This window comes from Colletes latitarsis, chromosome 3, assembly GCF_051014445.1.
Source record: "Colletes latitarsis isolate SP2378_abdomen chromosome 3, iyColLati1, whole genome shotgun sequence".
Taxonomy (NCBI): domain Eukaryota; kingdom Metazoa; phylum Arthropoda; class Insecta; order Hymenoptera; family Colletidae; genus Colletes; species Colletes latitarsis.
The window spans coordinates 43,438,942-43,456,521 of NC_135136.1; the positions used below are offsets into that span (position 1 = coordinate 43,438,942).

The window sequence follows — 17,580 nt, forward strand, 5'->3', positions numbered from 1 at the left end:
TAATGCAATTATTAATTAAAAACTAAATAATATTAGCAAATTGGCTGCGATCCGCTTTGCATAGGTCATCGTAAATATAGAGCTTCTTCGCTAGATTATTTTTGATTCTCATTGATTCATCAAAGATTCTAGTATCATCCAATGTATTTTTTCGGCCTATTTTTATGGTGTCTCGAAACTCCATTACCATTTTCGTGTCATTCGCAACGTTACCAACAGATTCAGAAATGAATTCACATGTATGTACGCAACACTACAGCTGCGTGCCTATCAATACTAATTCAGTGAATAGTTTCTCAACTGACCGCCATCCGTGAGAAGAGGACGCTAAAATCACCTCCGAATTTTCAGGTCGGTATGGCAGTCAGATTGGGCCACGAAAATCCATAAGGTGAAAAGTCTACTTGTATACCTCGTCCGTGGCGATATCGGAGACGAGATATGGAATAAACGTTACTACGTGCAACGTTATTTTCTGTCGCACGGATTGGAGCACAGACGAGGCATAGGATAGACTATGCATCTTGTAGAAGTTGGCGTTACGCAAACTGAAATATCGACTTGGTAAAAAACCAGTGATTCGATAGCCAATTGACTTATTGAAATCAGTAAAGTTAATAAACGTAGAAAAGTCTTTGTTCCTTTATAGGGTGTACAGAGTAGTTATTATTAACAATTTGATACGATATTTAGAGGAACTATTATAAATTTGTAGCCATTAACTATTGGAATAGTACAGATTTATTGTATACCTTACACATCGGATTCTTCCATTTAAAGTGTGATTAGGTTTGCACTCGAGAGAATTTACTCGTTCTCTGGACAATCTTCGCCGTTATCGACACGCGTGTCTGGACGTGGAGGAAAGCCCCGACGGAGGGCAGTATCAATCGTTCGCATTTGGCGGCGTACTGTTCGCCGAGCACCTACGTATACAGTCGCATAATGTGATTCAGTTTCACTAGCACTATTACGGGGTGAGATTCGCGAAGTGTGTGCCCGAGCATCTCTAGGAAAAGTGCGACGCACGTAAGTGCGGGGCGTGATATGAAACAGTGAATCGAACCCGTGATTAAAATGGACAGGCGACGCTAGTCGCACGTCATGGGATTGTGAAAGGAATCGAGAACGTACACGAAGGTGGCAGGAAGTGGGAAAAAGGGCCAGGGATACAACGCTCACGCCCGGTTGTCACGACGCCATGTTTCCCCAAAGTGGTCTACCGATGTCGAGTATCCTTTTGACGATACTCTGCTTTTTCGTACTTATCGCCGCCGGCCTTGACGAATCCGGTAAGTTTCGTGAACGTTCTCGCGAACAGACTCACGATCGGCTTGAACGCGACGATAGCTTCCTCCGCTCTTTCGCATCGAACGCCGCACGAACGATGCAACGGACGTTATACATAAGCGAGGTAGTTACTGATACACAATGTGCTGCTTGTCTGTCATTCGTCGTCCTTCCGTTTGTTGTTCTTCTGTTAAATACTTTCTACTTCAAACGGGTAACGAGACAACGACACGAACGAAAATCGAACAGGCCGATGGATGAACAGGCGTGCGTAAACTTACCGCCGTACACGATTGATTAACAATAGAAAAAGATATCGAATGTCACCAGTGTATCTTGATCGTTTAAATCATTTATCATTCGATGCACCCTCGAGTTCTATCTTTTCCTTTATTACACTATCGTTATTTATATTTGAATTTCACGGTCCATCAGTTACTAGAAAGATGATAGAATTAATATATTGTTGCGTGTAATGTACATTCATCTTTGTCGTTTTATGGGTTCAGATCGATCGATGCAACTTTAAACGATAATATGATATACCTATGTATAATTTTTTATAAGATTATTGAAACTTTGTTTGTCGTTGAATTTGTTATTCACTGAAATTTTTTTCCAACTATATTGTCACTTACAAGTCGATTTCCGCTACACAACACGTTTTCTACGTTCGTATAGAAGGAAGTAAAAATGTTTGTTCCGGTACTTGGTTCAATATAAACATTAAATTATACCAAATAATAATTTTCGATTACCAAGTTTTAGAATATGAGAAGTACTAATTTAAAAAATTTTCTGCGTAATTTAATTGATACTAAGAATTAGAAAATATGAATTATTTTAATAACTTCCGTTACAACCTAAGAATGTATAGAGTAAAAAATACAATTTTTTAAGTACAAATTAATAGTCTTTATTTCGCGTATGCTTACGTTTTATATGTTTACGTTAATTTGTACCGCAAAGTACGATATCACAATATATTTTTTACGGAAAATAAAAATGCTATATTTGCTATGTGATTATCGTAAATTTACCAAATGTTATTTCTCTATTTTTCACAAACGAGTGATATATGTATACGTGTATTATTATTTTTCTTCTTTTTCGTCCAGAACTTAATCGTATAATGTTACATGTAATTGAATAAAAAAGACACTTTATGTGGGAAAATGACACCGTTCATTTAAACATCGATACTAATACGACGATACGCGTTATACTCATTAAAGAATTTACAAGACGTATATGTATGTGTTTAACGTTAAATATAAAAAATACTTAAAATAAAATGAAACGATTTAAAGGTTCATTGTTTTTTTTCTTTCCCGCGCTGTATGTTAATTTACCCGCGTTAATTTTTAATTAATCAATAAATTATAAGTGTATTAAACAAATTGCTAAAAGTTAAATGATATATTTTCAATCGTGAAATACGTTTTAGCAAAATGTACTCAAGTTCTTTAGTTATTTCAAGCATCAAGACAAAACTTAGCCAATTTATACAACTCTGCTGCTGCAGTTTCAATGAATTAACGAGCCGACTACTTAGTTCATTTGCACGTTACATGGGAAAAAGTTTCTTTTTCCTCGTAAATATATACGAAAAATAAAATAATTTTTACTAATCTTTTACTCTTATTCTTATCGAAATTTTCTTTAAATATCGATAGTATGTTAAAAATGATTAATCGTATTTAAATATATTTTTTTGCATGTTCAAACATAGGTGTAGAGAAAATAGACGCCGCCGAAAGAAAAAATGAAAATCCATCGACCTTAGAAATTACAGCATCTCAAGATTTAGAAGGCATAGAGGCTGGCAGTACACCTTCGCTGATATGTAAATTGAATGTACTGGGTCAAATATGGTGGACCAGTAATGGAAGAAACCTCACCACGATTAAGGATTATGAATCTGGAGGACGTTTGGATATTAAACAAGCTAGTAGAAACGATACAGGAGATTATAAATGCGTGGCACAAACTGCAGATGGAGAATTACTGGAGAAAGATGTTCATATCAGAGTTATTGGTAAATACAGACTATCATAATTGTTATAAACATAAATATTTCATCATTCACACCTTTAACAAAGAATTGCTTTTACCCTAGAACCAGGTAGAGTAACAGCTGGAGAAGATATTAGGGCCAAAGTAATGGAGGCTGCTAACTTAACGTGTCATATGCATGGTTATCCATTATCCCAATTTACTTGGTTAAAAGGGAACAATTCCGAAAGTACAGAACATTTAAAAGATCTTACTACTGTTACACAGATAAACGAAACTTACACGATATTGACTTTAGAATTTACAAGTTTAACGCATAAAGATAATGGAACGTATATTTGTAAGGCACGCGATTACAATGGCGAAATTAGCGCTTATAGGCACCTTTTTGTAATCGATGTACCAAAAGTCAGCATTGATTTTATGAAAGCTGTTGGTGCTGGAAGTATATTTTTGAACTGGACTGTAAACGACGGCAATGAACCGATTAAAAAATATTTTATTCAACATATGAAGAATGGAACAGACCAGTATCACTATTACATTGAACAAATTGGCGGCGGTAATTCGAGTTACGTTTTAAAAGGTTTTGAAAGTGGTACCGCGTATCAAATTGCAATTAGTGCTACAAATGTTGTAGGTGAATCACACGTGAGATTCGATCCTCGTTGGATTACTACGCTCGAAAAAGGTATGGAATGAAATATTTTCGTCGTATGTATTCTCGTTTTAGTCCAATGAATATCTTATTGCCAAACTCTGTTGCAGATCCTATATTTGTGCCAAAAGTTTCTGTTAATGGTGTCACTGAGAATTCAATTACAATAGGCTGGACAGTACCACCATCTGATTTAAAAGAACACGTTCATTATTACAATTTAATGGCTACTCATGGGGAACAGAAAAGAGAAGCAGTATACCCAGCGCAACCGTTTACTGTATACGCATTTGTTGATCTTGATCCTGCGACTACGTATAATTTTAGAATCGCTGCGTGCAGTGAATATACAAAAGAATGTGGAAATTGGAGCACTGAAGTGAATGGCACTACTTTAGATGGGGGTAAAACTTTTAATAACCGTAAACTTAATGGCACAAGCATTCTAAAAACTCTAAACTAATTACTTGGTCTTAATTTTAGTGGCCAGCCCTCCTCAGAATTTATCCGTTAACTGTCGATTTGATAACATAAGTAGCTCTAGTTTTATCTCCATCACGTGGGCCCACCCAGAAAAGTCAAACGGCGTTATTACTCGCTACAATATACAATTAACCGGCGTTGCTAAATTTAAAAATGATATGGGTCGTTTAGATATCGATAAGTGGGGACCACAAAATTGGAGCGTTTATAAAAGGAATAGTACGCATTTCAATCAGATACCGCCTAATACAAATTACACGGTACATATTTTGTCAAGTTTCTCTAAAGATTAAGACGTTTGTACATGGGGTTATAATTGACAATGTTTTTTTAAAAGGTCCGTGTACACGGTGTCACTAGATCGCGTACACCAGGAAAGGATACTGTTGGCAATTGCACTACGCCAGTTACCATTCCAGATAGAGATAGCTTGAATATGCGAACATGGCGAAAAATCGAAAATCAAGGTAAACAGTTATTTAAACTGTACCTTCCACGTATTACAGAGAGGAATGGCCCTATTTGTTGCTATCGAGTTTATCTGGTTAAGTTAGCGCCTCAGAAAAGCGTTACGGATTTACCACCACCTGAGGAAATTGGTGTATATTCGTATCATTACGCTCACAATTCGCCTTCCGGGGGTGCTTACGTTGCCGAAACATTCGACAGCGATCGATTAATATCAGAGATTTTCCTTGGTGACGGCGAATCGTTCAACGGTAGCTCTATGTGTGACAAATGTATTGGACTGAGGCCAAAAGCAGCTCCGCCAGTATTACATTTTGTTCCTGAAGTTCAAACAACTATAGCAACGCTCAACGCAACACCTGCAACAACTATGACATCACTGCCGACGACTACAACTTCTTCCCCAACAATAACCATTACTACCCAAAAAATAGAGACAACGGTTCCGAGTATAATAAACGGCAACCATACCGAGAATGTAGCAAGAAGAAAACGAGAAAATATGGCCACTCAAAAGATAAAGAGTACCGACGGATCTTCCGAACTACCGTCGTACAACCCACAGGATGGCTCTTTGGATGAAAAATCCAATTATACCGGTTTCATTGAAGTTATTGGTATGTATAACATTTATAGTTAAATTCTCAGTATCTGTGTCTAAATTAGTAAATTGTGCAGCAAAATTTATTTTATAGTATTTGGAATCCAAGAGGATCAACTTTTACCAGCCTACAGCAATTATTTCAATCCTCTTTACGGGGGATTGGATCCTGGGACTATAGCTTCATCTGAAGTGACTACACTCAGCGTCATTCTACAAATATCGGTTGCTCTTATATTGATCATCATTATTCTTCTGATCGCACTTTGTGTATTGCACAGATACACAAAACGTGTGCAGCAAAGAGGCGAAGAAATCATTACACTAAGAAATAGTTTCAGGTAAAAAAAAAACGTTAAATAAGTATTAGAGTCATAGTATAGTTTCATATACCTAATAAATGCCGTTTTCTGGTAGGCATCTGTGCAGAAGTCTCAGAGGAAGACATCAACTTGTAGCCGCGAGTCCACCGGATATGCCCCCTATTCCTAGAAGCGAACTACTTCAGTCGTATCTTGAACGACACCGAGATTCCGATTACGGATTTCAACATGAATTCGAATTGTTGCCGGATAGATTTACAGACCGTACCACGAGAGCTTCGGAAGCACGCGAAAATCTCTACAAAAATCGTTATCCAGATATAAAGTGTTACGATCAGACTAGAATACGATTAGCTCAGATGGATGGTATTTGCGGATCTGACTATATAAATGCTAACTTTGTACTGGGTTACAAAGAGCGCAAGAAATTTATATGCGCTCAAGGTCCGATGGAAAATACTGTTTGCGATTACTGGAGAATGATTTGGGAACAACATCTTGAGCTAATACTCATGCTGACAAATCTCGAAGAGTACTCGAAAACGAAATGCGCGAAATATTGGCCAGACAAAGGAGAAACGAAAAACTTTGGAGACATCACCGTCGAACACATTCGAGAAAGGGCTTTCTCGGACTACGTTGTGCGTGAATTGAAAATGACACGACTCGGTGAAAGAGACGCGCGTACTATCGTTCAGTATCACTTCTTGGTTTGGAAAGACTTTATGGCACCAGAACATCCTCACGCAATATTGAGATTCATAAAGAGAGTGAATGAAGCTTATTCGTTAGAGAAGGGACCAATATTGGTGCATTGTAGCGCGGGTGTAGGACGAACAGGAACATTGGTCGCATTAGACTCTTTGTTGCAACAACTTGCGGAAGAAGGTCAAGTTTCGATATTCAACACGGTCTGCGATTTGAGACACCAACGGAATTTCTTAGTGCAATCGCTGAAACAGTATATTTTCATTTATCGCGCATTAATGGAAATGGCGCAATACGGGGACACAGAGATTCCAGCTTCTCAGCTAAAAGCTTCTGTTGCGAAATTGAGACAGAGAGACAATGGCAAAGAAAAATGTAGAATGGAAGAAGAGTATGATGTGAGTGAAGAATTTTTCTCAAACGTTAGGATTACAATAAAAAAAAAAAGAAAAAAAACACATTAATAGATTTATTATGCAACTTATATATTGTGTTTGTAGAAAATCAACTCTGTATTGGAAGATAGAAAATCATTCTCTGTAGGTGGAGGCGAAGAAAACAAGAGCAAGAATAGAAGCGAATTAATAATACCGTACGATAGAAATAGAGTTATTCTTACGCCTGTTCCGGGTAGAGAACATTCAACATACATAAATGCATCATTTATCGAAGGCTATGACAATTCCGAATCGTTTGTCATAACTCAAGACCCTCTAGAGACTACTATAGCAGATTTCTGGCGAATGATTTCTGAACAATGCATTTCTACAATTGTAATGCTATCCGATGTAAGTAAATTTTTCCTCTTTTATCTCCAATACATTCTTCGATGGTTTTTTTTATTTTATTAATTCCTTTCAATCTCTTTGTTGCGTAAAAGTTGGATATATGGCACGCAACTCGCTTGTTACACAAATTATTAATTTTTTGTAATGCACATTACACAGCATTTGAACAATTTATAAATATATTTTAAATATTATTAAGATTGAATAATTCCGTGCAAAGAGAAAGAGATAAGAACAGTCGGGTGAAAAATATTTCTGTGTCTCCGACTTTCGATAATAACATCAGTATGTAAGTAATGTTTGAAACTAATTACACTTTTGTAACGAGGTGAGTAAGTAATACTCGTTTAGTATCGTCGATGCTTTCTTAATTTCTACAAATAATTGTTCCAAGACGGGAGAAACGTAGCGTTACTACAATAAAAACTTCATTTCAGCTAAACGAAGGTTCGCGAAAATGTCCACGATATTGGCCCGACGACGAAGCTGTGTACGACCACATAAGAGTTAGATACATTCAAAGCGAGAGTTGTCCATATTACACTCGTCGCGAGTTCTGTGTTTCTAATACAAAAACCGACGAAAATGTGGTTGTGACGCAGTATCAGTACCACGGGTGGCCGACAGTAGAGGGAGAAGTACCTGAAGTGACACGCGGTCTTATAGAACTTGTAAATCAAACGCTTACAAACGGTACTGAATCGAGCGGGTCATTGGTTGTTCATTGCAGCTATGGGTCCGATAGGAGTTCTATGTTCGTCGCTCTTAGTATATTGGTTCAACAGCTACGAACTGAGAAACGCGTAGACATTTTTACGACGACAAAGAAGTTGCGTTCTCAAAGACACGGCATGATCAGCGCCTTTGTACGTAACTTACATTGGATGTTATAAAAATTATCGTGATGCCCGTAACAATTAAATTTAATATTTAAATAAATGTTACAGGCGCAATATGAATTTCTCCATCGTGCTATTGTCAACTATTCAGATCTTCATAATTTGGCCGACGACGAACCAGCATCTTAATACCATGAAATGTACGATTGGAAAACCTAAATAATGTTTGGTGAACAAGCGCGTAAAAACATTTCACGTACAAAAAGTGTTTGAAAACGTATAAATGCTCAAATGAACGTATATTGGGCCAACCAAAGAAATCACTAATGTATTGGTGAATGATCACAACATCCATGAACTTTGACTGACATGTATGCGTGCATAAGAAACTATAACCCCTTTGAGAATTGAACAGCTTATGCACGGACTGTCTAATTGTGTGAACCGAAGACATTTTACCTGTATGACACGGAATAAGCAGCAAATGGCACACATTTTCAAACTGGTAGGATTAAACTGAATGCACAATTGGTTCGATGGAAATTTTGCCAATTAAATTAACCATTGGTCGGTTAATTGTTACAAAGTGCAGAACAGTGATAACCTTCGTGATACCATGCCCTCGACAACTGTTGTAAAGCTATCCGAATAACTCGTTTTTATTGATAATATCGAGAACAAAAAAAAAAAAAAAAAGAAAAAAAAACACGAAATAGTGTATTAAAACTTCTTGTGATCGAAATGGAACATTCTATAAAAGCACTAACACAGCAAAGTAAGTGCTTTTTTTAATTAACAAATATGACTATTTGGTGAACTAGTGAAAAATCGAGCATGTTTATAAAACGTACGAACATTCTGATGAGTGGACCATATAAGCTTACCGATTTAATATTTGATCGTGTTTTTGCATTGTAATAGTCGTATAATATATTCAAGCTCAATTTTGAAAATACAAATTGCATTACTACTTTGAAATTGTGATTTATAAAAACTGATTAATTTTTATGTTGCATATTCCTTTGAACACGATCAAACATAGGTGGTAAAGTTCATATGGTTCAAGGCTGAATAAGAACTCTTGTATTCTTCCAAACATTTCTACCAACATGTGTTGTTATTCTACCGTTCAATGTGACAAGGAGAGGTCAAACGCTACTATGGTCTACCTTTCATTACAATATACTAATGATATCACGCACGTATGTGTGTAAGTTTATTTGTAAGATACGGTGTCATATACATATAAGCGTGTTTCACACGCCTGCGCTAATTTTTCTTCTAAAGAAAGACTGATATTCTTATTCAGTTTAAACTGCGCGAAAAATATCTGTACCTTATTTGTATTACATCAGAACTGCTGCAAATCGTAATACACGGGAGAATCATTTTTTACTTTTTCATACATGATGAGAAAATTAGATATCTGTCTGTCTGTCTGCCTGTGTGTGTGTATGTGTGTATGTGTGTATGTGCGCGCGTGTGTGTATGAGGCATGCCCGTAAATGTGCTTTGTAAGACACCAACAAAATGTTGCACGTAATTGGAGGGCTTACGCGGCACAAAAGAAGCTATATTTTTACTTGAGAATACTAAGAGACATGGACAGTTCTTAGTCTTAATCAGATTGAATTTATATTACCAAGTTGAATCAAAATCAGTTAGACGCTCTTTTTTATTTTTACGACATATCGGCCTGCCCCTATTGTGTTAAAGGATATAACACAATAGAATAACTAAACGGTGGTGTAGTCTCCCAGTGACCTTGAACAATCATCTGCATCTGATCCAACTTGGCGCATTAAGTTTCAGAAATATTTTTTTTTAAGTAGTTCGTATAAATGCCTAACATTTTTAAAATAATTGTTCTATAACATTTCATATACAATTAAAAACATTCAAATTATTGCACTGAAATTAAATGAAACTATTTCGGATGCAAGAACTGCCCGTAACTCTCAGTATTCTATTTTGCAGTGAATTATATTGAAACGAAAAAATAAAACTAAATTGATGAGATTAATATAAATAAGGAAAGAAAAAAAATTGAACCTTTGGAGTACGGAAATTATGGAAATCAGTAACATTGTATTCCTTTGCACGCTCGTTCATCTCTAGTCAAGTTTTAATTCTGGCACGTGCGCTGCTAAGCCGTTCATTTACGGCAAGGGACAATCACATTAAATTTTACATCACATCGATCGGCAAACATTTTTTCTTTCCTTTTCTTTTCTTTTTCTTTTTTTTTTTTTAATCAGTTTCATTCCATTCTGTGCTAATACATATTCCCAACTCGATGTATATGTGTGTATAATCAGCTTATTACACGAGAACTAATTAGTTTGCTAGTTCGCGCTTCGATTATGTTGTAATCGATAGAAGTCTAAGAGATCTATATTCTTCGTCTGTAACGATATCATTACTATCGCCTGTCGCTGTTGCTTATGTATTAATGAACGATGTGACAATATTTGTTTTTATACTCATGACACACTTGACACATTTATAAGTGTCTTGCATAAGTATGAAGTGCCTATGAATTTCCGCCTGCTTGAGTTCTAACATAAAGTTGCTATTTACCGAACAATATCTGGCATTAGTTTTTTTGTTTAAGTACATTTTAGTTATGACTTTATAAACGATTTCATTGGGCATATTTACAATCACTAAGCAAACATTTTTATAATCAGAAATATTTCACGCTACTTTTGTTCAAATTTTTGTATTTGTACATAGATATATGTGAATATTTCGATAGAATTTTGTGACGATGCAATGCCATTATATAGCATTATGATATTGTTTTCTTATTTGCATTGACTCTGTTAATATTACATTATTATTCCCATCATGGTGGAAATTCCTACACATTTTGTCTGACACCATACTCTGAACAAATCGTGTAATGCAAACAAAATTTTCTGTAAGTTAAATTAACGCGCACAATACGCATACAAAAATCTAATAATTAATTTAATATTATCAACGATACGGACATGTTATTGTATGTAGGAAAGACTAAACCATTTCTTTTCAAATAATCTCAAATCTTTCTTATATTTTCTAAAGCAAAATTTACAAGCACAGCGCCTTATCTGTAACGGACCTGTTTTAATTTATATTGTTATGTTACTACCAGTGAGAAAATAAGTGATGTTTAAGTACAGAACAATAACTGTTATTTATAGAATCTGCGATTTTATTATATAATAAGAATTATACGCAGAATTAGTAATTGTGTTAAATTCTTATTTCATAAAGTTGAAAGGTAATTTTACGTGCATAAAAAATGCATAACATAGAATGATAAATGTAACCGAGCATTGCTATAGCATACAACTTTTTAATTGTAATGTATAGTTTTGTAATTAGCTACATGTATTATTCTTGTTATGCGTTCTGACCTTACAGTATGTGTATAAAGAAACATCGATCTTTTTTACAGCCAGTGTATGAATTAGAAGCATTAAAAGCATTGTTGTAAATTAATCTAAATGACAAGATTCTAATACAGTTCGATCGAAAACAAAGATTCAAATAGAGAGCAAGTATATTTCCATTTTTTTCAGCTACACTGATATTTCGATTAGGATAGTAACTTGTTATTTTATTAGGTGCATATTGTGAAGGTATCTCAGATATAAGTTAAAGTTAATGACAATTTCGCATTAGCATTTTCTTGCAAAAAAAGAAAGAAAGAGATGTTACAATGGCACACGTCGTTATACAGTGCTATGTTAATGTGTTAACTTTCATTTAAATACAAAAATCCATTAAAATTTAATTAATCATGGATCTGAAATGAACTTTAACTCGTCTCAAGATAAATGGCTTTATATAACTGGCTAGGAACATGTAGTGCAAATTATAGTGGAGCATGCTCTATAAGAACATGTGCGTGATGTCTGTTGTATGACTAAGAAGTTGGTAAAAATAAAAAGGAGACGGCGGTTTTATGATGGATAGTCATTCAAGTGAAATGTATTAAATACTCTTGTGCCCAGAAAAAAGTGATTAATATGTCACCATCACGTTAAAGATGTCATTTATGCTAAATGCATCTTCATGCAGATAGTACTGAAATGAACTAGTGTAGAACTTTGTAAATTATGCAATTGCCATGGCAATGAGTTATGATATTGTGAATATGATTGTGCTGCATTTGACGAATAATTATAAAACATGAAACTGCTGAAATAAATATGTTTACAGAAGAAATTTTCCATTTTAAGGAAAATGCCTTTGACCGTTATTCGACGAAGTAATTAGTTTGCTTTCTCTACTATAATCATTGGAAATGTCAATTGTAGCAGCACAAACTTATTACACTTGGGAGAAGAAGGTAAGACTGGCCAAGCATAATAGAAAACCGAAAGATAAACGTCTTCGGTTTGCTAACACATTGCATACGACATTCTATTTTGCTTGGAAGTCGGAGATGCTTGCATTAAAATCTTTTTTACAATTTTGATACATGAAACGAATTTTGAAACGGTATTGAATAAGATCATCGTCATGGGCATTTGACATGCTTATATTTAATTTCCATAGTGCTTTAACCATTACTTGTATTTTTCCATCTACAGAAACATATTTTAAAAAAATATCTCTTTTGTTGCGAATAGTGCAGTTCTTCGTTTAGTGCAACATGCGTAAAGTATTATTTTAAAATAAACTCTGAATGAATTGTTATGTGGAACTAGTAATACATGTAGGTTTTTAATTCGAAATTTAACTAAAACGATCTTACAGTTATGTTCAGATTCTAATGTATTTGTTCAATGCATACACCTAATAGATGTATCTTATGTCTAATATGTATAAATTCAGTGGCACCTACTAACGTTCCTGTGATATTCTATGCGACTGATGAGTTTAAGATGCGATGAATCGCGATCCTTAATTTTTTACAACTGGCGACAGAGACCAGTTTTTATATAATCAATCTTGTACTTTGATATGTAATTTCGATTTATCGCTAATTTCAGTAATCTCCGAAAATGATCTTTACATTTGATATGGATATACTTGGATTTTTAAAGACTTTATCGAATATTCTCATCGTATAAACAATACATGAAAATAGTCTGATACTCCACCGTTGCATGTATTATGCACATTTACTCTTACAAACAGTGCTGCGATTAAAACTAACAGAGTTTGTTAAGTTTTATTACCGCCGATTGAACACATATACGCATATAGCATCAGTCGGTACACAAGGCGTCCGATTTAGCCTAATTAATTTTTATTTAAATATTTACACACTATCAAAATATGAATACTCTACGATTATTGACCGATAAGATACGTATGTATTACTCTTTCAGTGTAAATAGCGGTTAGCGTTATGAAAGCGTTTTATAGCGATCATTTTTTAAACGATAGATACTCAAAGTAAAAGAAAAAAAGAAAAAACAAATGACGCTTTTCTTAAAAACACCACATTGTATAAGGGTATTTAATTTTGGTCTGTAGGTAAGTAAACATATCCTGGAAAGGACGTTGAATTGAAAAGAATGAACATGCAAGAGAATTAAAGAGAAAGCATAATTAAATATGTCGAGTGTCTCCGATACAATGTACTTTCCAAAATATGTCTAATTTTACAGATCAAAGAATATCACCCAGCATATATTTTATTTTCTATTTTGATCGATTATACCTTGTCGTCAAAACGTGTTTACGGAGAAAAGACGTCGATGATTTCGTAAAAGAATACTAGGTAAAAGTATTATCGAAAGTATTCTTTAATTAAATAATTAGTTGTGATTTCGCATCAGGTTACAATGACATTGCTTACTCCGTAAATATAGCAATAAAATATTTTACATAGCCCATAATTATCAACCTGTATAGACTTGTTAAATTAATGTTCAGAGAATAGTTTGCGTCGGCGTGTATGTTTTTTTATTTATTTGACGGTCCACTCGTGTCAAATAAAAATTCTGAACGTTAATGCATGAATAATGTACCGTACTACCATGTACAAATACGTAGGTTTTGTTGTATACTGTATGTGAGGATGTGCTATGAATTTCCATGGTTTAATTTCATTTTAATATATCGTAAGGTATATTTATATTTATCGTCGAGATTAATTACTCTTAGCGCGATTAATAATGTTTTCAAATGGTTTATTTCGAACGACCGATTGTACGTAAATCCGAGCAGCTCGCTTTCGATTGCATTTTTAATTTCCAATATACCAATAGGACAGTGGTCGCATTATATCGCCGCCTGGTCGACTTGCATCGACATGCATTCAGAGTCGGGCAAAATGTAATCCGATTACATCTAATCACACGGTAATTACCACCTAATGGCAGTGTAATCATAATCATAAATGATTATACCGTGTAACAACCGTTTGATTACCGTCTGATTACCGTCTAATTACCGCGTGAATACAATTAAATTACAGTGCGAGTAGAACCACAATATTACAATTACAGGGTGTTCGGCCACCCCTGGGAAGAATTTTAATGGGAGATTCTAGAGGCTAAAATAAGACGAAAATCAAGACTATCAATTTGTTGACGGAGGCTTCGTTAATCATCTTTTTAACGAAGCCTCCATCAACAAATTGTTATTCTTGATTTTCGTCCTATTTCGGCCTCTAGAATCTCCTTTTATTTTTATATTATAATGATGGGGGAAAGTATGTAAATCAGCGGTTGGGGGTAGTGTATGAGAATGACGAGGGAACGTACTCGGCCCGTTTCTGAAAATCTTCCTCTCCTAGAAGAACACCGTCTACGGCGATATAACGCGACTTCACTATACTCCGTTCAAACGATAAGATTAGAAAAAGTACACCTCAGTCTATTTTTCACCGCGATCCGATAATAAAAAATGAAACTATTTAAATTGGATGTGTTGGAAGGTATTCGAACGAAAACGGCTGCTACGAACGGCATTCCATCTGGTACGCTTGGAACCGATACGATTTTCCAAGCTTTGTATCTTTCGAACAAAAGCAAATACATGAAAACGTAAACGTTCTAAAAGAAAGGCCTACCACCGCCGTCTCCGAAAACTTATTTGTTGACTCTCGATATACCAGACTTTTGTAAATTACTTGAAACATTAAGACCGGTATAAATTGAAAGAAAATTGCCGCGCATTGCATTGCCACACATTATGTTCGTATACATAGTATAATATAACGAAGGAATTAAGATTAATTACGTATAGCCTTAGATTTTGTATATTTACTTTGAGGAAGAACGTTATGCTAAAGATAAAGAGAAAAAAATATATATACGTGTAACGACAATGATCATTTGCCGATCTCACGAGCGCGATTTACGAACGTTACAAAACGATAATATGTAACCGCGCTGAACATCGAATCATCCTTTTTGTATGAAAACAACAAAATTGTAAAACGATATCGGTAACGGTGCACTCGATGTGAAAGGAAATACAAGACACAATAATGAGCCATACACGCGATTTGAGCTCTCCCCTCCTCCCCCTCAGCCCCCATTTATTCCTGCCGTTACTTCTTATCTCAACACGAAAGCTTACGGTACACCACGTTAATGTTCGCATAACGCAACTCTAAGCATATAAATAAATTAACATTTTTCGTGCGTAATTCGTGGACACACAAGAACCGCACAGACTTTTAACTTGACGTTGGTTTTTTTTAATAGACCGCAAAATAATAAGCATTTTGGGAAATACCGTCCGATCGAATATCGAGTAACCGCGTATAATGATTGTTGTCAATCGGTGTTGAACATACTTTTATATAGATAATGAATAGTGTCGATCGAATACATTTTTCTTTGAATATAAATTTATTCGATCGTAAATGAACGATGAAATAATATTTATTCGTTCACTATCGTAAACGTATACGTAAACAGTATTTTTTATGTATTACGTACGCGCGGATGTGTATGGTGTATATATGTGGTATTTGTGGAGTTTATGTGTATAGTATACATATGTATACGTGGTATTTGTGATGTCTATGTCTACGGTGCATATCTATAATGCGATAATAAAATTGAGTGTGGGATATTTGTCTATAACGGTATCAATTACAAACAGCTCGATGTAAAGTCATGAAATTCTACAGTTGTATCTTTTAAAAGAATTCAAGCAAATTTTAGTAAATATGCAATCTCGAAATTCTAATCACTTTCCAACTTATTAATTAATATGAGAAAAAGAAAAAAGGAAAAATTTGATAAATTCTCGACTCTACTCCTAACCGACTGCAACAAGTTTTGTAGTTATAAACAATAAATGAACGAAGAGTATAATTCTCTTATAGAAGATACGTCCCTATATAGCAACATTCTTCTGCAAAGTATAATCCCGTACGAAATACAGGTAATTCAGCTAGCGTAGTATGTTTGTGACGTGTATGCATACGTATAGGGTGTTTATTTGAAAATTTTACTTCCAAGTGTATCTCGAAAGCAATGCATTTTCGGAAAAATATTCTAAATATCAAAGTGTTTCTATTACAAGGAGGAAATGGACAACACCTATTTACTTCTTATTTGTCGAAACTTTTACGTGGGACACTTTTTTCTTACGCGTAATACGTACACACCTGTGTACGTACTTTCCTCGATTCGTGCGAAAAATATTAACATAAAGAGTATTATGATCTGGACTGGCAATAGCAAAATAATAGCAAAATAATCACAGTGGACGAGCATAATTAGGGAAAATCGTGGGTTGTCATCTAACGGATCTACGCGGATCCATTCAGCGAACCGCGATTCCTTGATCGTTTGTTGTATGCAAATCGTTCGCCATAAAGTTAAAGTTACCATTTTCATAATGAACAATAAACGTGAAATTCTACGAACAATAATCATAAATTTCTCGATAGTAGATACATTTGTATAATAAATTAGTAAGAATTAAGCATCACCAACAGAGTGTTATCGTATTATCTTGATTTTGAATTAGCTATTACGCTAAAATCTCGTACGCGAAAAATGAATTAAACATTAAGAACAAAAAGAATATTGTATATTTAATACCGTAAGATTTTTATCCTCGGTATGTAAGGTGTTATACATACATATATTCTCTAATTACTTTGTGCAATGAATTTTTAATAGAGTATAGCATAGTTAGCATTGATACAATACACTAAAAGTTCGATGCGAACATAACGTGTGCGCTTTGTCTATACCTATTTTTGCTGTCCAAGTTTCCTTTTAATGACGGAGCAACGGAAAAAAAACAGAATCAGGTTTCTGGTACACATTTTGATCAAACGAAGTTAACGGTGAAGTAAATCGCACGTCTGAATACTTCCGCGATTAACGATCTTCCAAGCGAACGACTATGTCAACCTGAAGGCAACAGTATACAAAATTACTAGCTCATCAGATACAGATACGTGTTTCCAGTGGACTGCTGATATTCA

General features: G+C 34.9%; 1 protein-coding gene across 1 annotated transcript; it reads left to right on the forward strand.

The window, feature by feature from the left end:
* Positions 1-956: 956 nt before the first annotated feature.
* Positions 957-12,365, forward strand: Ptp69d (Protein tyrosine phosphatase 69D). The gene is made up of 11 exons (XM_076761921.1): positions 957-1,292; positions 3,023-3,328; positions 3,410-3,997; positions 4,075-4,368; positions 4,448-4,707; positions 4,785-5,532; positions 5,611-5,857; positions 5,934-6,945; positions 7,048-7,335; positions 7,773-8,201; positions 8,283-12,365. Exons 1-11 carry the CDS (start codon positions 1,202-1,204, stop codon positions 8,361-8,363), a joined length of 4,344 nt encoding a protein of 1,447 aa, XP_076618036.1. The 5' UTR covers positions 957-1,201; the 3' UTR covers positions 8,364-12,365.
* The last annotated feature ends 5,215 nt before the right edge of the window (positions 12,366-17,580 follow it).